The sequence below is a fragment of the Python bivittatus genome, unplaced genomic scaffold, assembly GCF_059951505.1.
Source record: "Python bivittatus isolate LINGU-HERP-01145 unplaced genomic scaffold, Pbiv_v1 ctg000200_np1212, whole genome shotgun sequence".
Lineage (NCBI taxonomy): Eukaryota > Metazoa > Chordata > Lepidosauria > Squamata > Pythonidae > Python > Python bivittatus.
This window is the reverse complement of record NW_028277040.1, coordinates 694726-721151: the sequence shown is the minus strand read 5'-3', so window position 1 is coordinate 721151 and position 26426 is coordinate 694726. Positions and strand designations below refer to the sequence as shown.

The window sequence follows — 26426 nt, the reverse complement described above, 5'->3', positions numbered from 1 at the left end:
ACCACACGGAGGGACGTAGTGAATGACCTGCAGAGAGCTGGGACCAAAGTAACAAAGGCTACCATCAGTAGTAACACACTATGCCGCCAGGGACTCAAATCCTGCAGTGCCAGACGTGTCCCCCTGCTTAAGCCAGTACATGTCCGGGCCTGTCTGAAGTTTGCTAGAGAGCATTTGGATGATCTAGAAGAGGATTGGGAGAATGTCATATGGTCAGATGAAACCAAAGTAGAACATTTTGGTCTAAACTCAACTCATGTTTGGAGGAGAGAGAATGCTGAGTTGCATCCAAAGAACACCATACGTACTGTGAAGCATGGGGGTGGAAACATCATGCTTTGGGGCTGTTTTTCTGCAAAGGGACCAGGACGACTGATCCGTGTAAAGGAAAGAATGAATGGGGCCGTGTATCGTGAGATTTTGAGTGAACACCTCCTTCCATCAGCAAGGGCATTGAAGATGAAACGTGGCTGGGTCTTTCAGCATGACAATGATCCCAAACACACCGCCCGGGCAACAAAGGAGTGGCTTCGTAAGAAGCATTTCAAGGTCCTGGAGTGGCCTAGCCAGTCTCCAGATCTCAACCCCATGGAAAACCTTTGGAGGGAGTTGAAAGTCCGTGTTGCCCAGCGACAGCCCCAAAACATCACTGCTCTAGAGGAGATCTGTATGGAGGAATGGGCCAAAATATCAGCAACAGTGTGTGAAAACCTTGTGAAGACTTACAGAAAACGTTTGACTTCTGTCATTGCCAACAAAGGATATATAACAAAGATGAACTTTTGATATTGACCAAATACTTATTTTCCACCATGATTTGCAAATAAATTCTTTAAAAATCAGACAATGTGATTTTCTGGATTTTTCCCCCCATTTTGTCTCTCGTAGTTGAGGTATACCTATGATGAAAATTACAGGCCTCTCTCATCTTTTTAAGTGGGAGAACTTGCACAATTGGTGGGTGACTAAATACTTTTTTGCCCCACTGTAGTGGTCGGCCAAGGAAACTTAATGCAGCAGATGAAAGACACATCATGCTTATTTCCCTTTGACATCAGAAGATGTCCAGCAGTGCCATCAACACAGAACTGGCAGAAACCAGTGGGACCCAGGTACACCCATCTACTGTGCGGAGATGTCCGGCCAGAAGTGGTCTTCATGGAAGAATTACGGCCAAAAAGCCATACCTCCAATGTGGAAACAAGGCAAAGCGACTCAACTATGCACAAAAACATAGGAACTAGGGTGCATAAAAATGGCAGCAGGTGCTCTGGACTGATAAGTAAAAATTTGAAATATTTGGCTGTAGCAGGAGGCAGTTTGTTCGCCGAAGGGCTGGAGAGTGGTACAATAATGAGTGTCTGCAGGCAACAGTGAAGCATGGTGGAGGTTTCTTGCAAGTTTGGGGCTGCATTTCTGCAAATGGAGTTGAAGATTTGGTCAGGATCAATGGTGTCCTCAGTGCTGAGAAATATAGGCAGATACTTATCCATTATGCCATACCATCAGGGAGGCATGTGATTGGCCCCAGATTTATTCTGCAGCAGGACAACGACCCCAAGCATACAGCCAATGTCATTAAGAACTACCTTCAGCGTCAAGAAGAACAAGGAGTCCTGGAAGTGATGGTTTGGCCCCCGCAGAGTCCTGGTCTCAACATCATCGAGTCTGTCTGGGATTACATGAAGAGACAGAAGGATTTGAGGCAGCCTACATCCACAGGAGATCTGTGGTTAGTTCTCCAAGATGTTTGGAACAATCTGCCTACCAAGTTCCTTCAAAAACGGTGTGCAAGTGTACCTAGAAGAATTGATGCTGTTTTGAAGGCAAAGGGTGGTCACACCAAATACTGATTTGATTTGGATTTCTCTTCTGTTTGCTCACTTTGCATTTTGTAAATTGATAAACATGAACAATTACAATATATATTTTTGAAAGCATTCTTGCTTTACAGCATTTGTTCGCACCTGCCTAAAACTTTTGCACTGTACTGTATATTCTCTAATTATTTAATTCAAAAAATACTTTAAATGAGACAATATTCCAAATTTAACTGTCCTTTTAGTTCACTTTTTTAAACTTTCTTATTCCAAAATCCCAGTATGCTTTTTGCATTTAATTCTTTTAAATCTTTATAACTGGTTCCTTCCTTTTTCATTTAGTCTTTCCTGGATTGAAGGTACACTCACCCCAGTGGCCTTAGGTGCTCTGTTGCTCTGAGGGTCTCTTTATACCTTTAAATTTGCTCCATTTAAACATGCTTTAGAAAGTGGATCATGCAGACCAAGTGTCCTTTAAATAGGTTTCATGCAAGCCTGTGAGTGTGGTGTCTTCTCCCACGGCTCCTGGCGCTGTACTCGCAGGTCACCTACAGGGTCCCTCTGGACCCTGCCCACCCAGAGCTCATGTGGGCAATCTCATGGCTTCTCTTTGTCCAGAGAAGCTCTCTTAGCTCAGGCATATCGCCCAGCTGTCGGTCTTCGCCTCTGCGTCATCCCTGCTATTACGCAGAGATGTGCTAGTCTGCCATGTTTGCACCCTGAAGTCTTAAAGGATATTTTCTCAAAGTTTATATGGATTAGTGAAGCAGCCTCTGAAGGGTATCTAGCACATTCCCTTAAAGTCTGTGTGGCTTTTCAGGGACATTTTTCAGTACAGATTATTTGAAAAGTGCTCTATGAGATGAATAAGATAAATAAATATGTACAAACATTGATGACTTTTGGTGGGTGAGTACTTCAGAAAGTAGTGATAATCACCTATTCTGGGACCCCACCAAATCCGATATTCCTTACAATATTCTTATATTCCTTTAAAAATATTTTTTTTTCCTGAACTAAATAGTTCAGTTTTGGGTCATAAGAAAAATTTCCAAAATTCCTTAAGCTATTGATTGGACAATTTGGCTACTCCAATTCTCTATTCCAAATTGTCCTCTCTTTTTTTGTAATAATAAATTTTCAACTTACTTTCAGAAGTCTTCTCCAACACTCTCAATTTCTAGAGTTTCAGAAGCTGCAAGGGCACTGGGGCCTTTTAAGTATTTTAAATGCCATTCAACACTCTTGATATATTGTATTCCTTTTATAAAATCTCAAAAGGAAAGGTATTATTACTTAAGTAATTAAGGCTAATAATCCATTATGTTTTCATACACAAAATGTATTGTTAGCCATTTTTAAATAAGAATTACTCCAATGTGATTCTCAATTCTCAGAGAAAAAATCAAAGTTAAATGTTCTGTCTAATAATGCCCAAATATTAAATAAATTACCTTCTGTGCTGGAAAAATGAGCAAATTCTTGCTGCAGTTAAGGTGCATCCATGTTTTGAATCAAATAAACTACAGGCATAGCAGGATTAAATCTCTGAAGCAATGAAATCTGAACCAGTTCCACATTGCCATTTGATACATCCCAGAATGAATGATCCATGTCAATGAGAGAGAAAATGACTGGAAAGATACAGGAGGGATTAGTTTGCTTTAGAACCTAATCATGTTGATCTGAAGACTGTACATTACGTTACATTACATCCAGTAAGCCATAATGAAGGTGAAGTGAAAACTCACTACTGTATTATTTTGCAAGGCATTCATCATTTGCAGTTGATTCTGAGCGGCCTATAATTCCTATTTTTGTAGTTCAGATTAAAAACAAACTGCATAGGAATGTAAACAATAATAATCAAGCCAATCCATAGGGGGAAGGGGGGGAAGAATAAAAAACTGGGAATACCACAATCAGTGACCCAAAATTTACACCATTCTTTTCCATAGGGAAAAGTCATAGCATTTCCTCCAAAGCTAAATCAGCCATGTTTTAAATTACTTTCTAAAAGCCAAGGTCAAAGGTCCATTCAGATATCTGGGGCCAAGCTATTCCAGAGGAATGGGCCTGCAACTGAAAAGGCATGCTTCTGAAGTCCCTGTAGATGCTAATCTCTGAGGCAAGAGAAACAGAGCAAAGCTGCCCTACTCAATGTTTTTGGGCAGACAACCATTTTTGGGATAAGATGGTCTTGCAAATATTCACTTTCTGAACCACAAAGGGCAAACCAGCACCTTGAATTTCACTCAGAAGCCAAATAGGAGCCAGTGCAGTTTTCAAAGTAGAGGTGTTATATGGATGTACTAAAGCATGCCCATAACTAATTCAGCTGCTGCATTCTGGACCAGCAAAAGCTTCCAGATGCTCTTCAGAGACAACTCCATGTTGAGTCCCATCAAGTACTCTAACCTGACTAATTCATGAGTGATTGTGAGTAGTGCATCCCAATTCCAGAAAAGATTGTAAGATGGTGTACAAGATATCTCTTGGCCACAATTGCCACCTGCTCATCAAGCAAGTGTTGTGAGTTCAGAAGGATCCCCAAGTTACATGACAATTCTACGTGGGGGAATATGACTTTGTCCAGAACTGAAGATGGTATCTATTCTAAGTTGGATGGCTTATGAACTCAGAACCACTCTGCCTTATTGGTATTAAGCCTCAACCTGTACCTCCCTTTTCTGGAACATAACAGCCTCAAGGCACCTAGACAGCATCACTTCACTGGCTCAAAGTCAAAATGTAAAGTTGGGGGTCAACAGTGGACAGGTGATACCTGAACCTGTGTTGATGGATGACCTCACCCAGTGGCTTCATGTAGGCGTTGATTACAAATGGGGAGAGCATCGATCTCTGTTGTATCCTACAACTGAGAGTTTAAAGAGTTGTCATTCTATAAACACTTCCATAGTCCTTTCCTATACAAAATTGTTCATCTCAGTAAAAACAGATCAATGGTGTACTGCTGGTTTGTGTTATCTTTTAAACTTTTTGTTGAAAAACAGAACTTCAGGGTAAAACTAAAATAAAGGTACAGTTAAAAAAATAATAAAGCAAGGCCAAAGCAAAAGCAAATGAAAAAGGAAGAAAAATAATCCCCACAGTGGAGGAATGAATTGTGAAAATGTCAGAATTTGCAGAAATGACAAAACTAGTCATTTAATCAAAGAAGAAAAAGCAACAAAAATTTTCCTGAAAGACTGGAAACCTTATATGGACTTTTTGCGAAAAGAAGAAAGAAAATGATGGTGTATGGATTTGAAGATTAAAAAAAATATAGATTAAATGAGGGGCTGAAGGGATTTGTATAACATCTAAAAGGGAGGAGGGATGATAAGATTGTAATTATCTGTTGAAAAGAAGCTCAGAAATCATTAATATATTTCTTTAGTTTTCCCGCCCTCTTGTTTCTTGCACTTTCTTATTTCTTTTTCTTTTTTCCTTTTTTTTCGATTTGTTCTTTACTCTATGAAAAAATCTTAATATAAATTTAAAAAGGAAAAGGAAAAAATAATTAAATTATTTACATTACTTATAAATACTTTAAGTATAAATACTTTTGTGATCTTAAAGAGAAATACAAACATTTAAAACACCTATAATAATTTCTTTAGCATAGAACAGCATTTGTACCAACTTTATTAGGAAAAAAGTGTTTATAATGAATTAATTGTGATCTTTATTGAATAAATTTATCCTTCATTGTAGGGTTTTTCAAAAGTATTTATGTTAATTTCTCATACAAAACAATTGTATTTTTAAATACCACTAAAAGATCTATTGTACTTTTCCAATGTTTTCCAATAGTAAACTTGGCTATTAATAGCAGGAATTGAATCAGTTTCTTTGAATTAATTGAATTAATTTCTTATGTTGGTATCAATTTATATGTGTTAAGAAATATAGACATTAAACCAATAGTAGGATTCATTCTGAAACACTATTGAGTGATTTTTACAAGGTTCATCAGAAACTTTGAACCAAAGAGACTGAACGCCAAATTTGTACCATTTTGAATACAACTGTGCCTACAGAATCTAGAAAAACTATAATTTATATTGTCTAATTTTAGGAGAGTATAAAGTATAAACCTGTGGGTTATCTTCATAGTTAATTTTGATGACTTGTTAAAATAGATTTTAAAACTATTCTGTGCTGCAGCATAAAAGAATTGTAAATTATCTTTCAGAGGGGTTTAAGATTAAATATTAAAGATTAAGATTAAGATTAAAACCAGAGAGAAGCTTTGGTTTTAATTACAGATAAATGAAGTGGATAAACATAATTTTTCATATGTTTTAATGGTCCTAACTGGCCAAATTTAGACTGTGAAGGAATGAGGGTACTTGACTCACTTGACATTCAGTTGTAACTTCTGACCGGTCCTTTTGCACAGTGTATTGCATCAGTAATTACATTTCTAATTCTGTAAATTCCTCTCTCTCCCCATTCCTTATATTAATCAGATTTATCCTTTGCTTTAAAGAAGGATGATTGAGGAATTAGGGTAGAGAAGAAAAGTCAGGATCCAAAGAATGTTTCCATTTTTTCCAAACTTCTAAAGTAAGTTTTAAGTATGCTTTTAAGAGAGTAGATACTATTTTTAAAAAACATCACAGAGGAATCATATCACCCTAACCAATATGGGGTCTGGTGCCAACTTAATTTGTATTCATTGAACATCATTTAGTTTTCTGATAAAATGAATTGGCTTAAGTGAAAGCCATCAAAATGTTTCGAACTTGATATATGTAAACCTTTGTCATGCTTTTGTTAATATTGAATGGTTTGCCCAATACTTGGTTTTTAATAGCTATATGTAATGAAGAAAAAGTATGTTAGTAGTGGTAGGGATAGGAATTGTCTGTCTTTTATGTAGCTTCATGGAACTGGGATACACGCTGCCCAGAAGATGGGTAGATAGAGAAGGAGCAGTTTGCTTTTCATATGTAACACACTGTAATCTCTGTTTTATTCTTTGACAGCCTCCAAAAGTAAGGTGTTTGACAAGAATCTGGCATCCAAATATAACTGAGACAGGGGAAATCTGTTTGAGGTAATTTATTATCTGAATAGCTCAGTTTTATTTTATTTTAATTTCACTGATTATGTATATAAAATAGGGGGAGAGGAAAGGGAGCACATATAGGTTTAAAAAGAAAATGGAATACCTAATACTTCTAAATGAGAAGATATTTTTCAATCTGTTTGATCAACAGTTGAGCCAAGATAATTTTTGTGGACAAAAATGATGCAAAAGATATATTAAATATAGAGCTATCCAGTCACCTGCTTCCATACATTAGTAGTCATAATCTTTCTAAACTAAAACATTATTGGCTTTATTTAATCTTCTGAAATCTTTTAATTATTAAATATGCCCTTCTATGATGAAATGGTAAATTACTTTCATTCTTTTAAGGAAAGGAAAGGAAAACATTAACTATGCACTTCCTTTAAAGAAAACAGGGAAGAATCCTATGAAAATTAGAGAGAGGTTGAAGAGAGGACCTGAGTGACAGAAAGAGAACAAAAAGAAAAGGAAGGGGGTCACTATATAGCTCCTGAAAAGGAAAGGTCAGATATAAATTTAACAAATGGAAAGAAGGAAAGAAAGAGTGAGAGTGTAACACAGTAAACTGTTATTCGGTGAATAAGCATGAGTGTTAATATTTTTATTCTTTATAAGTAAATGAGATAGATACAATGCCATTGCCCTCTGTAACTAGGTGAAGAATTTATAAACATCTTTTGCTTTAGAAGATGGGCAGGAAGAGATAGAAATCTTGAATAGTTTATAAAATAGGCAATCAGTATTTTCCATACTTCCATATAATCAGTATTTTCCATATTTTCCATTCTGTCCCCTGAAAACTTGATTTTTTAAATCTCCTCTATTTTAATTTGCTTTGGTGAGCTTGGTAATCATTAAACCAGTCCATTACCAAAAAGAAATATAAATTAAGACAAGATGGAATTGCTGTTGGTAAGGAGAAGCTGATCTTGGGGATTGATGTGAACCCTGTTTGGATGAGATTGCATTCCCCCAGAAAGAGCAAGTTCACTGTTTGGGGTGTTCCTTGACCCCCAACTGTGACTGGATTTGCAGGTGGCAGCTGTTGCAAGGAGTTGTTTGAACAACTACAGCCCATGCACCAATTCCAATCCTTCCTGATCCAATGAGCCTTAGGAATAGTTATCCATACATTGGTTACAACCTGTCTTGGCACCTTCAACATGCTTTACTTGGGACTATCCTTGATAAGTGTCTAGATCTGAATACTGGTTGCTGGATAAAATTTAAGTTGCTGAGGTTGAACTTTAAAGCCATCAATGGCTTAAGGTCTGACTATGAGGAATTGCCTTTCCTGCTATAAACCTGCCCAGTTACTTGAATCAGCAGGAAGGAACCTTGAAAAAATAGCCCTACCAACAGAAGTTCATGAGAGGCCTTTGTCTCTGTAGTTCCCAGGCTATGGAATGCATTACCCAAGGAGGTGCACTTGGTCCTCTCTTCCCCAGCATTTAGGAGAATGCATTTCTGTCTTCTCCATTTAAAGACTAGGTCTCTGACTGTGGATTGGTGGAGCTTGAGAGTTTTAGAAATGGCTTTATAACTTTTTCCAGACAGATCAGCATGCATAACTTCTTCCTGGAGGACTTCAGAAATTTCTTTTGAGCACAGCGTAATACTATTCTAGAGTCTATGAGATAGGGCAGACCTGGCTCAAATCAACACTGACTGTTTACTGAAGTACTCACATAACTGGCCCTAGTTATCTCTTTAATTGAATGAGGGGCATAATTATTTTTCATACTGGTACACTGCAGGTTGGACTTTATTTATGAAATAAATGAAACAGGCATCAAGTGTTGATGTTATTTGTTTACTCAGACTCCCTTTTCATATAAGCAGGACCCACATGATACTTAGTTAACATTCAGAGGCAGAGATATGGAAAAATTCATAAAATTCATAAAATCTGAAAGAATATTAAAGAAGTAAATACTTCTGCACAGACTGTAGGTTACTGCATGACAGACAGATCAAGCAAATGCATTTTAGGAGACATTAGTGGTCTCCCAATTAACTGCAGTCATCATTAGAGTAAGAAGTAATCTCCAGATTATGGGATGTAATAGTTCCATAGTTTTATGCAGTGGTCAGAATCTCTTCAAATACTATATCTTATTCTGAGCATCACACTTTAGAAAACATTCAGATATATTGGAATGAGAAGAGTAACAAAATTAAATCCTATGAGGAAAGATTGAGGAAACTGGTTATGTTCAGCCTTGAAAAGACTGAGTGGGGTTATGATAGCACTCTTCAAATAACTGAAAAGCTGTCATTAAAAGGGGATACTTTATCATGTCAGGTAACAGATTAATAGTCAAGTTTAGCAGAATAATAGTCAAGCAAGAAGGCAGATTGTGAGGAATATGAGAAAAAAAAGATTAGTGGTATTAACAATTTCAACAGTGCTCATTACCTGAGGAAATAATAGGCTCCCCTTCTCTGAACATGTTCAGAAAACAGATATAATTCCATAACTTCTTAAAAATAAAGTTGTAATTTTACATCTGTTCAAATTTGGTATATAATGTGTGATACTTTCTCTCGGAGCTTTGTATAATGTTGTAAATATACTTTGGCAGTACTTGTAAAATATTCATGTGCATCTACAGTATTTGCTAAGTGACTGCATGTTTTGCTATATTTATTGCATTTCTAAAACTAGTGTATTTAAAAATGTGAATTATAGTTAATGTTTTGGTATCTGTTTCAGTTTATTGAGAGAACATTCTATTGATGGCACTGGCTGGGCTCCAACTAGAACCTTAAAGGTAGTTGTATATAAATCTTTCTTTGGTTTTGCCTTGGTTATTAGAAAAGTTTCAGAAAACAAATGTTTAACAAACAATCTAGCCAAAGTAATACAGATTTTAGTGAGAGATTTTGCTCTCATCCTCTAAAATAGATAGGACTTAAATTTTACTTATTTAGAAACTTACATGGCCGCCTGTCTTATACAAGGTAATCCTAGGCAGCTGACAATAAATCTGAAACAGATTTTAGAAGTACACAAGGAACTATGGAGAAATAATCTGACTTCCCGTTTTGCTTATTGAAAGTATTGTGAGATCAGGGAGAGGTTGGTAGGTTATCTTCTTTATTAAATATTCTGCATTTTCATTGTATTTCCAGTGATGCCCCATCCAGGTTGCTGATCACGTCCATATCTACTTAGCTTCGGTGCCTCAGTAGATGTTATGGTGGTGAACTCATAGAAAAGATCCAGTTCAGTTCAGGGTATATATTATCTGATCCTTCTATCTTTTTCTCTCTGCCCCTTCCCCATTGGTTCTAATCCACATCTCTCATTCCTTAGTTTGTTGGTATCCAGAGAGGGGTGTGTGCGCTGTCCACACACAACTAATAGCAGTTAGTGTAGTGGATGAGGGAGTGGACTACAATGTAGGAAAAATTGTGGTCATTTTGAAGCTCTGGTCCATATTGCAGAACTTCTGTACAAATGGCTTTAGAAAGAAAAATACATCAAGAGATAAAATTGTACATCTTTCCCATAATGGTTAGTAATACCACAGTATCAAGTGTTCTTAGAAGATTTGTCGAATCATCACAGCAACTCTTTAATATTTGAGGTATAATATAACTATTAATGGTGTTAATGTAGATTTATTTAAATTAGTAGGATATGCACATTACTGAGCAAATGATTGCAACCTGAATCTTTAAAATACTTATTTGAAAACAATTTAAGAATTGTATTTGGGTCCCCCTCTCTGCAGATTTAGAAAATCTGTAAAAATACATCTGTCTCTCTAGGCAGTCAATTGTTAATATTTATGTTTTTGTATTTTTTATTAAAAATGTTAGCCACTTTTAGTAGAAAAGTAAAGGAAAATATTCTTTTGAGCACTTGTCCCATCACTACCCTTGTCCAGATATCAGTATGCTCCTAATCTCCAGCAGTATCCAGAGCAGGCGGAAGGCCATAGGGGGAAACCACCCATTCCTCAGCCCCAGCCATTGTTTTCCCCACCCCCTGGGAGATCCACCAGTCACACTAGAGAGAAACAAAAGTTGCTATAGATAAAAAGAAGAAAGGATAACATGTAATCTTCCTTTTAAACTTAAAAATGCAAATATTCCCTGTTGAAAAAAAGTCAGTCTTTTGTTGGTCAATAACTAGCATAAAACAGAGGCAATCACAAACAACTAATGAAAGAGGAAAAAAGTCAGAGACCATCATATCAGGTTGACATCCTAAATATGGATATATAATATTCTAACAAAATAATATTAATATTAAAACTGTAATTGTAATGCTAAAATTGTAATATCACTTAAAACTAAAACTATAATCTGAACCAAAAACTAAAAATTAGAATCTGGAAAAATATTGCATTATATTAGTGACACTAAGATACTGAATTTAAAACGCTGCACATGGTCAAGGGGGAACCTAAATTCCCTTGACATTATGTATACAGCAAGAGGATCCTTCATCATCCATCCTCCTAGTCTGTTTTGGTTAGTGAGTGACAATAGTCAAGGGGTATCAGCTCCTGCCTAATTTTGGAGGTAGTATAAAAAAAAACTTGGCAAATCCAAAGAAATGGAGAACTGAATGAAATGGAGAAAAAAGCTGCCCAGATAAGAATTTGCATGTCAAAGAATATGGATGGATATCTAGCTATGTGAGGACAGATAAAGCAGGCTCTGGAATCTCTATAAAACACACAGTATAATAAGACGTGGACAGTGGTTTCTATAGTACCTGTGCTGCATGGGCACACTGGGGCAAAGTAGGATATTTTCTTATATCTGCCTTCTAGTCAATGGCAGGACTATAAACTAAGCTTGCATTAGAGCCCTTTTCAGTTTGGAAACCATGATAGAATTTAAGTATTTCTCAGGTCTAAACACAGGAGATATGTCTTTGGGCTGGTGAGACTGGTCAGATTGTTTTTTCATGCCTAGAACATGTGTCAATATCTTTTTGGCTGCCTCATACTCTAGACACAGAAAGGCTTCCTGGGAGAATCCATAAAAATGCAACTTCTTTTTTAGATATCTCTTCCATCTGACATTGAAATTATCTACTAATATCAGAGGGGTCAAGCCTATTGACTAATAGGTAAAGAAAGTTTGCCAAATCTTGGTTTCAGTCTTAATTTCACCAGCCTCACAGTGGAGAACTACATTGGAAATGCAGTATGGAACTTGAAAGATGTTTTGTAAGAATTTAGACTGCCACAATTTCCAATTCTGAGTAATTAATTCTGTGCACTGTACTGAAATTGGGAGCTCACTTTGGCAGAGAATAGCTGTAGGACAATGGGGATTAAAAGGGTACCTCTTCATTCAAAATTCTAATTGTTCCAAAGCTGATTTTTAAGCATTCTGGGCTACATAGTCCACATGAGCACTTCTCTGCCAGAGGTCTGAAAAAGTTCCTGAAGTATTTAAATATCATAATTTCTTTGATTTCATGGCCATTTAGTTGCCACCTGTGGATTCTAGGAAGTTTAGCAGAGATCAAGGCTTTTGTCTTTGCATAGTTGATTTCTAATTCTTCATAGTTACAGTGAGTGGCAAGTGATTTTAGGGCACATTTTAATCTGGTCAAAATCTAAGCAGGATAACTATATTGTTTAATCCGGTCACGATCTAAGTAGGATAACTATATCAGCATATAGAAGCATGAACCTATGAGCTAACTTGTGGGGGAAGAAGCCAAGACTGTTTTGATTGATAACCAAATAATTTATATAGAAGTTAAATAGCTCTTGTGCCAATATTCAACTCGTCAAAGTGATTGCTTTAATTAGATGAAGGGCAGAGAAGTTGCCTAGAGTATCACTGGAGGAAAACCCATCTCAGGTCTGACTGGGCACTCATCAAGGCACCTACACATTGGCAATTCAAGTGGCCAAAAATAATTATTTTGATCTTATTGCATCTGCTCAATGTGGCTCAGTGGCACTTTTTAAGGTGACTTATTGCCTTTTAGGGAATAATGATCTCCAGGAGCATCTGAAGGGCCTTGTGAAGAATACTTGCAGCATTTAAAACTGCTCAGATTTGAGCAGACCTGGGCAGTGGACAGTGCAGATGACTGGAGCTAAATGTTGTGAAATAATCTGGGATCAGTGTGAGTCTGTTGAGGCTTGAGGAAACATATAAATTATAATGTCACCTCCCCTCCTTCTCAGCTGGATTCCTGCCCCTTGTAGTTAGTTAAGGCCTCTTGTGAGGTTATGGAGGTTGGATTTGTATATAATTAACACCTCTTTGAGTGAGGATTCACCTCCCCCTCTAATCATCTTGAATAGGTCAAGTCCCTCCAGAACCCATTGATATAAGAATGTCATCTGACAGGGCCTTAGCCATTTTCAATCACTAGACTAGACTTTCATGCTATTAAAGAGAAGGAATTTTTAAAACTTTTTTTTGTTATCTATTTTATTAATGTACTACTTTTATTCCCAGTGGTAGGTTTTTTCTTCTTCTTTAGAAAAATCGAATCTTACTGAGTGATAATGAATTTTATTTTTATTGTTTTATGTATGGTTTTATGTACAGAAATGCCAGAGAATCATTATCAATCAGTTTCATTGTCCTTTTTACAACCTATATCACATCCTTTCAATAATCTCATGTATACAGCTATAAATAGTACAAAATATATTTTTTATTGGCTTATTAACAGTGGGTTGAATCCAGTTGGTATAATTCCATTAACAGAATAGTCTTTGATCCTCAGAAGATTTCTATCAGTGGAGCAGGGAAGACACTGGTTGTTAGCAGTTCTCCTCTGCAATAATTATGGAACAGTACCACATTGTTTCAAAGAGTCCCTTCAACCCACCAGAGTAAATTTTAGGAATAGTAGTATAGGGGAGTAAAGTTGACAAGAGGAATTTGCCAAAAATACTTTCTCATTTCAAACCGTCTTTAACCAATAGAGTGATATAACTAGATAGCCAGACAGCCAGATAACCAGCATAACTTGGGTATCATTTAGCTTGGAAAGTTTGTGAATATGTCACTAACCCCAAAAATGAGTAGAACATTAAGATGAACATACCTGGTAACAAGGAAAGAAAAATCAGAGACAAAAGGATTTGAACTTAAATGGTTGCATAATTTCAAAGATTTACATTTGTTTTTAATAATTTGCAAATCAGATTCTTTAAAAATTCTGAAATTCACAAGGATGTCGCCAGTTTAGTTTCATGATGGTCTGTCTGTCTGTCTATCTGTTTTTTTTATATAACATGTAGACATTTGAGGTATTTGACTTTGGATGAATCTATTTTTTTTTTCCTTTTCAGGATGTTGTTTGGGGATTAAACTCTTTATTTACTGTAAGTAACAACCTCACTGAATGAATGTGCATTTTGATTAATTTGCTACTGTAATAACTGCCTCTAACTGTCCTCACAATTTCCAAAACCTGCATTAGTCTATTGATCCGAAATCTACCAAGTTTCTTGTAACATTTGAAAACTAACACATTTATTATGACATAAATATTTTTGGGCTAGAGTCTCCTTTATCAGATGTATGTGATGAAGTGGGCTCTAGTAAAAAAAAACAAAAAACAACCCTGGCATTTCATCAGCCCCATTTTTACTCCCTCCCAAGTTACAGGGCTGAAAATCAGTAAACCATCAAAAATGACCCTCCCCCCAAAAAGTATGTATTTCTGTGTAAGACACAAACACAAAGCAAAACAAATCCCCCATGCCTAATGGAAACCTGAGCTCTGGCCACTTGTGCAACATGCAGCAATAGCAACAAGAGCCCCAGAGCTTAATCAGAAGAGATGGAGCTTGGCTTTCCTCTCAGGTAGCCTATTCTCCACCGTGGTCTGATTCATGATGATGGTTCTGTGCCTGGCAGCATCCCGCATGGAGCATTCCAGAACTGTGACTTTGGCAAGAGCTCTGCCTGAGCCTCTTCTTACTGCATACCATCTAAATGCAGCTCCTGCTTGTTTCTCTTAGTTTTTTTAACCACATCTCTGTAACTTCACCAACACTCCTGTGATCTTCAAAAAAAAAAAAAAATCTTCAAATTTTATTTTAAATTGTTTCTGTTCCTTCCAGTCTTTCAGTTAGTGTTTTCTCACTTGGGTTTGTTTGTTTTTTGCTGCTTTGCTTCTTTGCTGTTAAGCACTTTGGCTTTCATGACCTGTAAGGGGCCTTTCTGCAAGTAGGCTCAGTATTTCACATGCTAGGTAAGCCTGACAGAATCACCCATCACACTTACAAAGCCCTTCTCTAGGAATCAGCACAAGAGCTCCAGAAGCCAGCTTTTGTTTAATGCTCCTAAATGTGTGGTCTAGTTGTTCACTGTGCCACTTCAGACAGGAGACAGTTGATACCCATGCAAATAGGTCTATTTCTGATCTACTATAGTTGGCTAGGAGAATATAAAAAGATGCTGACTTTTTGTCCCTTAGTTGTGTTAGCACTCTTCTTCTTATGCTTGGAAGTATTACTGTATTAATGCTTCTGACATAGGAGGACAGGCTTCTCTGCAGATACACTTCACCAATTGAGACACATTGTTCCTGCATCTTTTCTGTACTCCCACTTCATTTTCCTTCATTACACTAAAGCTGAGCAATGCAGGAGTGGTTGTGGTTCCAGCATTGTACTTTTGGTTCTTGACTTACAGATTAGATTGGATAAATCCTATTGCTTGGTGATGTTACAGAGAATGACCTTTGTGATCTTGATCTTACCCACCTAAAATACATACGGTTTTTTAATAGGCTTCTGGATTAAATTATCTTTTATGCCATTTCTAAGTATAGTGAAAATGCTGAGTTAATGAAAGGGATTATGCCTTTCTTTTAAACACTTCCTCCCTAATTCTATCATTATGGTAGCCTTGCAATCACAAGAGTATTTCAACCAAAATACTATGGTTCAGGAGGCAAAGAGGAGGAGGAGGCTGGATGGAACATAAACATTTATTCCATTGGTTCATTCTCAGGGCATCTTCTCCTTTCTCCAATCTGTTGGATGATAGGAAGCAAATTGCTGATGTTTTGAGATGGCAAAGCAACAAATTAAGAAAGGTGGTCATGCAGATGGATTGCAGTGTGAAAGTGATAGTGAACTCTGTAGTATTTCATTGCTATTCAAGTGCAGGCAGATTGAACATAAAACACATGCAACAGACCTCAGTAGAACAAAAAAGCTGTGTAGGATTTCACATTTTAAATATATCCTGAAGCTCTAAATGCATACAACGCACACCAATGCACACTACACACACACCAAAGTTCAACAAACAAAACCAACATGGTAGTAGTCTTTGTATTTACAACATACAATATGACACCTTAACAGCATTAATATTTGTATAATACACACATGCCTTTGCATTTACATATGACTGCCAAACGCCCCCCTCCACACGACTGAGATATAATATATAACCCACATATAACCAACAACCCATAAAATCTTTAACTTCCCTATGACAAAAATTAATACATCTACCTTTCAGTTAGTACTGCAGCTGTATGTAGTCTTTTCTTGGGCTGAGGTCTACTGTCTAGATGTGCACACGCTTAACTGCACAGCGAGGGTCACTTGGCACTGCCACAGGGTGGACTGAGCAGGACTGATAGGAGCTCCCATTCAGTCCACACTGCAGCGATGCCAGGTGACCCTCACTGCTGCAGTTAAGCCAAGGTAAGCGGCTTGTGCTTTTTGCCCAGGACAGGGAGTCCTTTCCTAGCCTTGCAGTTGTAGCCAACCTCCTCTGGACTCCAGAGCCTCCTGCGCACAAAGGAGCACCTCCCTCCAAAAAACGTTTAATTTCCGTCCTCCCTCCAAAAAAGGTTTGTCTGTTGAATTTCAGGCTGCGTAGGATTCATGATCACTGTTAACTTTATAAAAATTTCAATTTTTAAATTAATAGTAATTAAAGTTTAAGTAAATTCAGAATACATCCAGAGAAGAAGGAAAGAATGGGGAAAAATGAAAAGGGGGGGGCTATCTAAATGTTCTTGGGACTTGTGTGGAGAACAGATCACATTTTAGGTCATATTTTTGGAAAAATATTGAAAATTCAAGAGTTCACCAACTTTTAAGCGCCACTGTATAATCTGTAAGCACATATGTCTGGATCCGGTTTAATGTAGTGGGGTAAGGCACCAGGCTAGAAATCGGGAGACTGCAAGTTCCAGTCCGGCCTTAGCCAGCTGGGTGACTTTGGACCAATCATTCTCTCTCAGCCACTTCTAAATGGCAAGTCACTTCTGAAAAATGTTGCCAAGAAAACTGCAGGGACAATTGCTAGGAGTCAAAAATGACTTAAAGACACAACTTTTAAGCATGTTATGTGGCATACTGTTCTACTTTCTACACTTTAACTAAGAAATATGAAAACATTTTAACATGTTGCTATTACATGTATTTGCAATTTACGCAAATTGTGTATTGTGTCTCACAAATTTATACTTGGTTTAGGAAAAACTGCACAAAACTTTTTTTCTACACATGGCTTAATAGAAATTAAAGAGAACGTTGTCCAGGAGAAGCAGAAAGTGAATTTATACCAGGTCTCACTGACACTTTGCTATCCCTCACTTCCTACTTTTTTATCACTTTTGCTTCTATGTCTATCTTGGATTGTTCCTGTGTAGTCATTTACATCCAAACTTAACTTAGCAATAGATAGAATTTCTTATCTTACTACCCAATTAAGTCTCTCCCTACCATGCAGCCTTTCTTACTATTAGGTAGATTATTGTTTGACTCACAGGCTTTGATCCTTCCCTTTCCATATTTACTGGTGAAATTATTGTCCATGACTGTTATGTAAACGAATGACATGAATAGAATTTGTTTCCACTCATGTTGCTTACTGAAATTCAAGTGAATCCTTATGTATCTATGTTTCTTAAATAGGAATGTTTATTATGAGGCTCTAAAAGACCGTAGCAAACAACTAGACAGCAAACTTAGTTGGCAAGAAGTCAAGAAAGTAATTTATATTTCCACAGTGGCCAAATGAGGATTATTCACAATTATCTGAAAGAAACAGTACATACATATTTCGGATACCATAGAAAATAAGTGTTTTGTTTTAGTTGGTAAAAATGGCTGATCTGTATGTATTCCACATACATTTCAAGCATTAAGCCATTTGGCTTTAAAAGATTTCTTTCTGCCTCAGTTTGCATTGTTTCTCATTGCAACCAAAGCTTGTTAGCTTCAATTTCCTATACTGTTTTTTGATCCTAGAAAATCCATGCTTCCCAAAGTCCCTGCATAAGATACTGCTTTTTAGACTCTTATTTCATATACAGGTGGTCCTCGGGTTATGACCACTCGTTCAGCAACCATTCAAACTTACAACAAGGCTGAACGAATGATAGTTACAACTGGTCCTTAGAGTTCTGTCCGTTGCAACGTCCCTTCAGTCACATGATTGCAGCAAGCTGCAGTCACATGATCGCAGGCAAAGTCAATGGGGAAGCCAGTTGGAAGTCAAAAGTCATGGTCACATCAGGTCCTTGCTTAACGACCCGCATGGTCCTTGCTCAACAATGGCAACTGGAATTACCGGAACTGCCTTCACTAAGCAATGCAGTCATGTGATGTTGCTTAAAGCATTAAGACCATGTTGCTTAATGACAGCAATTCCGGTCCCAGTTGCCATCGTAATCTGAGGACTACCTGTACTTTCTTCACTAGTTAACAGTTGCTTTACTACTCATTGCCACTTCTTATTTATCTGTTTTTCCAGACAGATGTTGTATCACTCGTTTATTTTGAGTACCATCTGGCATATTAGAACACCTAAGTCAAATTATGTTGCTTCAAAACCAAGGTGTGTATTTTATTTCAGATCAAAAATAATCTATGTTGTCCTTCTGCCCCTGGAATAAATCATATTCTACAGTAAAAATGCAGAAGAATCCTGTATGACAATGGAAATGACAACCTACTGAAGTCTATAAAATCCTGCACAGTGTACTAACTTAGATCTCTTAGATCCTACCTGTGTATTTGCTTTCTACCAATTAGCATCCATGCCCAACAACATATGACATGGAATATTGCCTTTGGGTCCCATAATGTTCTTACAGGGAACACCCCCATTCCAACATCAAGATACGCTGCTACCAGGAAAAGAACTGATGAGAAGAGATATCACATCATTCAGTATAAGAAGTCTACGCTTATCATTATGGGACTGGCAGCAGAATTATATTTCCAAAATAAATTTAAAAGTAATAATGCAATTTCTGATCAAGTAAAACCTGGTTTCAAAGTACAGGTAGTCCTTGAGTTACGAAGGTAATTGGGACTGGAATTTCCATCGCTAAGCAATGTTGTCATAAAGCGCAATGTCATGTGACTTCATCACTTAGCGATGGCAATCCCGACATTCCCTGTTGCCAACCGAATTCCACCAGTCATTAGCTGAGGACCCACCCCAATCCAAGCCATTCCAGGCTTGGGTCCTTCCAGCCCCAACCTTGGTTCTTCCAAGGTAAGGGACTGCCTTCCCTTCAACTCCCCCCAACAGCCTATTCCCCTGATCTCTGCCCCTTTGGCTGCCCTGCACCCTGCTTTGTGGGGTGGCAAGCAGCCACAGTACCGCATGGCTCTGAGGCTGCTTGCCATGCAGTGGCTCGGGCTTCTTGGTGTACTGAGACTCTGGAGCTGCCAGAAGTGCCTGAGCCGCAATGCAGTGCAAAGCCACAGCTGCCCCTGGAAGCCACAGCCACAGCCTGGCCCAGCAGCATGTTGCAAAGCTGCAGCACCCTGGGAAGCCACAGCAGCGTGGCTCAAAGCCACAGCCACCCTGGGGACCCCCAGCCAAGCTACGGTTGCCCTCACCACCCTGCACTCTGAAGCCCCTACCACCTTACACTCCACCGCCCCAGCTGACCTTTGCTGTTTTCTTGCTCCCGCTGCTGACGAGGTGTGCCCATCCTGGCGCTTCACAAGGTAGCTGCTGGCCACGTGAGGCCATCTTCCCCAGGTCTCACGAGGAAACTGCTGTGTGTGACCTGGGGAAGAAAGCCTTGTGCAGCCTGCAGCTGCCTTGCAAAGAGCCAGGCTGGGCATGCTTGGTCAGCGGTGGGAGCAAGAAGACAGCGAAGGTCAGCTAGGGCAGCGGGACCACGGAGTGCAGGGGGCCAAAGGGCCACATGGGGGTAGAGAGGTGGGTGGGGGGAGTTGAAGCACTCCTGCAGTTGTAAATGCAAGTGGGCTGCCATGCGTCCTAATTTTGATCATGTGACCAGCAGGGCATTGCAGTGGCTGTAATGTCAGGGACTGGTCGTAAGTCCCTTCGTTCAGCACCACTGTAACTTTGAACGGTTGATGAATGAATGGTTGTTAAGCGAGGACTACCTGTAACCACTATCTTCTAAGGTATTTGTTTATTTGGGGAAGTAAATAAAATTAAAATAAACAAATGCTTATAGAAATAACACTGATGTCAGAATATAACATTCTGTATCATTTCCAGCATCATCTAGTACAGTACAAAAATCTGATAAATTCACCTAAATCTTGGTCAGATAATCTGTTTCTGCAGAGACCATATTTTCTCCTTAGTGACATGAATTGATCAACTATTTTTATCCATGCATAGTTGCTTATTTGTTTGCTGCTAGAATGGAATGTTCAGGCATTTTGGACATTTTGGCATCTGTTGAATTTAGCTAAAATTGATGTCTGTTCAATACATGTTTAGGGTAACCAGATGAAACTGGCTTTAAAAAAATATGCCTGGAATTACAGCGCATGTCTCATTGAAATGAGTGTTATATCAAGCAACTAATCAAAGTCCTGCATAACTGCATGTACGACTATTCATAAACAAGTCCCATTGAGTTGTTCCCATAATGTTTATAGAATTATAGTAAATTCATTATTAAAACAACATTAGAACATCAAAATGTTATTAAAATATGAAAATTTGAAAAATATTTGGAGCCAAATTTAATAGGGCCACTCAGTTTTCAAAAAATGCCCAAATAAACAGGTAGCTTCCAAAAATCCAAAGTGAGGAGGCATCTATTCCAAAGGTTTTGTCCTGCTATGGAGAAGGCTTGCTGGAGGAGATCCTAGTAACCTCTTGTTACTTTGGGGCCTATCTGCTAGCGCACACATGAGCATGTGCAAATGAACACATGCTCAGAAATGTAACCATCCCAGACAGGTAAAATACATGTATATGAACCCTATATGCACACATAAATACATCCTCATACACACACATACAGATACTCATCTTTGTACCTGCCCTGTCACATATGTACACAACCTCCATAATCATGTATCTGATTAAATGACTGTACTTTAATCATTTGTAGCAGCACAGCTGTTTTGAGCATTTTCTCTGGAAAGAAATTCCTGCAGGGTCTCTGCCAGTGGCAATGGTAACACTGCAGTGCGCAGTCCATTTGTCTGGCTGGCTGGCTGGCTGGCTGGCTGGCTGGCTGGCTGGCTGTCAGTCATATTTATATAGATGCCCATCTCACAGATTTGTAACTCTGGGCAGTGTACAATAAAAGGCAATCATAAAAAGCTAACAGTTAAAAAAAATTAATTAAAAAACCAAGTTACCAAGAATGGAGTTATTTCCGTTACTGGAAGGCATAGGGTAGCCATGAGATTCCCAGTGATGGAGGATCAGGGCATGCAAAGTTACAAGTGAGGGTATGTCAGGAGATTAGCAAGCATATATTCTACAGGTACCACAGTGCAAACTCCCAACCTAAAATCACTGTTAGATCCCAGTCATTTGTGTTGTCTTTGCCAGATTTCTCCATTTTTTTCTGCTTATCCAGTTACTGTAGAGCTTGTGCGGCTGAACTCTATTCAGTTTCCTTTCTTCCCTTCAGTCACCACTCAGCATTATTACCTAAGAAAGGACTCTAGAAATGTTGTCCTTCCTGTGCATACTCCAGTCAGTTCTCTTACCTCTTTCTTTGTGCTAACATCTTACTAGGCAAGCGAGAGTGAATGATGATTATTCAGCTCCAAATAGCACCAGTAATCACAGAGAAATAAAAACTATGGTCTGATAACTTGATTGCTGAGTGTGATACTGCTAAACTAGGCCCTTATTTATCTATTCCTTCATGCCATCTTTCCTCAAGGAACTAAAAGGCAGTGTACATTGCACTCCATCTCCCAATTTTTCCTCACACTGACAATTTGGCAACAGTGCGGTTGGCCCAAAATTATTCAGTGACCATCCATAGCCCTTGAATATATACAGGTATTAAATATTAATTTAGTATAATTCATACCTTTTATTTATATATAAAATATTTAAACTCAGTGAGATTTAAAGAGCTAATTTTGACAGCCTAACAGTGTATATTTCCCAAAAAAGATTTTGATACCACTTCAGTTTGAAAATCAGCTTGTTTTTCAATGTTGCCATTCCAGAAATAGAGACCCAAACAATCATAACTTACAGCTTGCCTTTAAAAAAAAAAAACCCTTATTTTGTGCTTTTTAGGATCTCTTGAATTTTGATGATCCTTTAAATATTGAAGCTGCAGAACATCATTTACGTGACAAGGTGAGTAGCAATGTATTGAAAATTACAAGAATACTGCTCATTTCTTAAAAATTCATTTGATAGCTTTCAAAACATATTGGTAAATTAATATTTATAATGTATCATAGTCCATTTTCATAATTGGCTTGGAACTGTTTATTCCATTGTATAATGGAGAAACAGACTGGCTCCAGGTGAGGAAAGAAGTGAGACAAGACAGTATACTTTCTCCTTATTTTTTCAGTCTATATGCTGATTATAGATTGGATTGGAAAAATATGAGTGTGGTTTTAAAACTAGAGGAAGAGTTAATAGCCTGCTGATGACATTGGTCTGATAGCTGAAAATGCAAATGACCTGCAGGCACCACTAATGAAAGTCAAAGAGCCCAAGTGAAAAAATGGGACTAAGATTAAATATAAAGAATACCAAGCAAACAGACAGCTGTCGTATAACATGCTGAAATTAAAAGAGGATGAAACAGCTGAAGAAAATTATGGGTGAAAGGAATTTGAAAATTGACTAATGAGAATTTCTGTTACCTGAGTTGGTTTAATTAGCTACATTGAAGGAGGTTTAGCTATAAGACTTTGCAATTTATACTAATTTCCTGCAGCTGAGAAAATTAAGTAAGTTGTGACAAAAAGTAGTGATGCGCAAAGAAAACACCAGTCCTTCCTGAGAATTAGAGCAAGCTGATTATCTGAAATTAGGAGGGACCATAACAGCACTTTTCTCCTTGTATGAATCTACAGATCATTTGGGAGCCCCAAAGTCAAGAAACTCATAATGGTTGCTAACTGGAACAAAAAACATTTATTTTTAAAAGCAAAAAAGTCTCAGGACTGTATAAGGTAGAAAAGGGTAGAAAAGCTAGTTTCGGTACTGTGGGTATGCTTTTGCTTGCTTATTGCAAAAACATAAAATTCCACTCCCCTATTTCAAACAAACAAACCTACTGTCAAAAGCAATATAACACAGCACATGTCTTTGTACATCTCGCATGTGGATGATATTCCTGCATAAAGCCAGTGTTGGAATCTCGTAGAGCTATGCAGGAAGTTTGCTAGGAAGCTCGCCCATTCTGTACATCCATGTGGCTGGGGTTACCAGCTTCCTTTCAGTTTGGTGTTTGCTCTTCTGTAATGCTCAGATAATTGTTTGCTTTTTGTTTTTCTGCATTATTCCAAAGAAACATACAACCATAGAATCATAGAGATGGAAGAGATCGTTTAGGCCATCAAGCCCAACCCTCTGCTCAGCACAGCAATCCAAATTAAAGCATCAAAATATGGTTACCTAATCTCCACTTGAAAACCTCCAGTGACTGAGAGCCTAACGCCCCTCCTAACAGTCAGAGGCTGCCTTCTTGTTATTTAAAACATTTGTTTGTTTTGGTTGTAAGCGGCTCCATGTCCTGTACTCTAGAATGAGAAAGCCTTTTTTGTGATATCCTGTCAGATACTTATAGAGTGCTATTATACCCCCCTCAGTCACCTTTTCTTAAACCTAAACATACCCAGCTCTTTCAATCTCTCTTCATAGGACTTCATTTCTAGTTAGGCACAATACTCAAGGTGGAGTCTGACCTGCAGAACAAAGTGGAACAATTACTTCCTGTGATTTGGAAATTATACTTCTGTTGATGGAAACTAAAACTGTATTTGCCTTCTTTGCAGCCATATTACACTGCTCGCTCATACTCAGCTTGCAATTAACTACTGTTCCCAGATCTTTTTCATAACTCTAATTCCCAAGCCAGGTCTATCCCATGACAGTGCATTTGATTTTCGTTTTCTAAATGAAGAATTTGCACTTGCCTCTATTAAATTTGGTTTTATTGGTTTCAGCCTGTTTCACTAACCTAACAAGATTTAACCTATGTTTTCTAGGACATGCTTTCCCACCCCATTCTGAGTTATCTGCAAATTTGATAAGCATTCCCTCAACCTCTTTATCCAAGTCATTATTAAAAATACTGAAGAGAACCCAGGACTGATATTTGTGGCACCCCACTCATATCTGTCTCCAGTTTGATGAGAAGCTATCAATGGGCACTCTTGAGTATGATTGAGAAACAGCTATATATCTACTTAATTGTCATATCACCCAGACCTCACTTTACCAAGTTACTCATCAGCACATCACTGAGTATTTGTCAAATATTTTGCTGAAGTCCAAATATATTGCATCTTTCCAGAAACTGTTAAGGAAGCTATCCAACCAAAAAAGAGATAACATTAGTCTGAAAAGATTTCCTCATGCCAGATCCATGCTAAACTCTGGTAATTATTTTATCATTTTCAAAGTGTTAACTGATCTCTTTATGACTTCTTCTAGAATGTGTCAGAATCACATTCTAGAGGAAGTTGGTTTCTAATTTGCAAACTTCAAATTAGATTGGTCTGGATTGCATACTTTTGTTTAGATTTGTCGTAATAGTGAGTCACAACTATCTTGGCTCTCTTCTTACATGGGATCCTTTCTGCCTGTTAGAGGTCCACCGTTGTCTCCCATTCTGCAGTGTCTCCTCTCTTCCTTTGAATGCACGTTCTGTTTTATGTGCAAGAGCCTGAAAACTGTTTTTGAGTTTCTGCAGCACAATACATCTTCAAATTCTCTTGCTTCTGGTTGTTACTCGCATCTGCTGGGCTTGATCCTGTTAGTTTCTCCTGATGCACCTCCTTTTTTGAATTTATAAATTCTTGTTCTTTTTCATCAAGTGAAGTGTGGCCATTCAGCTCTCCATCTTTTGACTTTGTCTTCAAGGGCTGCTACATGTTTTCAGTTGCTGCAAATATATATCATGTTATTTTCAGGCAGAAAAGCCAACAAGTGGTAAACATGACAGCTCCCAATTGCAAACTCTGGTCTGTTCATCTTTGTGGTTTGTTCTTAGGACCCACTAGTTGAAGTGCTGGAAAATGTGTTGGAGACACGCCCATCAGTTTCTCTTTCCCTGTTCTCTTATTCATCCTTTACCTCAATTATCCTTCAGGTAATGTCAGTGGTCTGTGCCTCTTAACCATCCTGTATGGCTTGTGACCCTGTGGAAATTCGGAAAGGGTTCTAAGTGTAATGGGTTTTTGCTAACTGAAGGAGTTATTCAGTGGAAAATCAGTAGCCGGTCTGGGAGAGGACTACACCGTGGAAGCTTGCCCATGTTGTCAAAAATTAACTGAACAGGTTAGATAAAAGCTCTTCTCAGCTTCAGGCACTGTGAGAAATAGCCTTGATTGTGACTGTCCCATCTTTGATACTGACTGACTTGGACTTGATCTTAATGGCCTTGTGCTAACATGGCCTTTGTTCCCATTAGCCCTGAGGGAGTTGGGTTCAGCCTTTGCTCTGCAATCAGGGAGGTGCCTCCCTGCCACCCCACAGAGCTCTTATAGCTTCTTCTACCACAGGAAATTGAGAAGAAACACTTTGAATGGTTTCTTCTTCAATAGCGTCCCAGGAAAGAAGGAAAAAAATCTCACTCATCTTTGAGTCCTCTGGGGCCCTCAGTAACCTATTTACCTGTTTCAGGTGAATCTCCCCATTATCGAGAACAAATCCCCACTTAAAAAAAGCTTGGGAAAAGTGCTACACCATTAAAGATAGTAAGATCAGGGAGCTTTGGTTTTAAGTTTAAAATGGCAAGCTTACTTCTTCTTGGTCAAAAATTATTATAACCGCAAAGAATGTCCTCATTTGTGGTGGGCATGAATCAAATAAACAACAGCCAACAATAAAGGATAATTTTCTCGGGAAGCCAAGATCTGTAGACAAACCTATACTTCCTGCCTCTGGCTCTGTCGGTCCTGACTTTGTTGAGAGTGCAGATAAATAGTACTCTATCTGTAATAGGTTTAATTGTTCTTTAGCTTTATTCAATTCTCTCAATACCTGTTGCTTGGGGTTAGTTTTATGAATTTGTTCTAGCTCTTCTACTTGTGATTTCTATATGTTATATTCTTTCCTTTGAACTGTTGCAAACCTCATAAGAATTACTTTCATAT

The 26426-nt window shown here is 38.1% G+C and overlaps 1 protein-coding gene across 4 annotated transcripts in view; it reads left to right on the top strand.

The window, feature by feature from the left end:
* UBE2F (ubiquitin conjugating enzyme E2 F (putative)) overlaps window positions 1–26426 on the top strand; it is a 61649-nt gene that overhangs the window by 28169 nt on the left and 7054 nt on the right. For 3 of the 4 annotated variants that reach the window (XM_088135574.1, XM_088135573.1, XM_088135572.1), the window contains exons 6-9: window positions 6815–6885; window positions 9620–9677; window positions 14196–14228; window positions 22381–22443. In XM_088135574.1, the coding sequence (XP_087991700.1) occupies window positions 6815–6885; window positions 9620–9677; window positions 14196–14228; window positions 22381–22443 (225 nt within the window). Of the gene's footprint in view, window positions 1–6814; window positions 6886–9619; window positions 9678–14195; window positions 14229–18636; window positions 18721–22380; window positions 22444–26426 lie in introns of all 4 variants that reach the window. The other variant, XR_015795166.1, reaches the window with a different exon arrangement.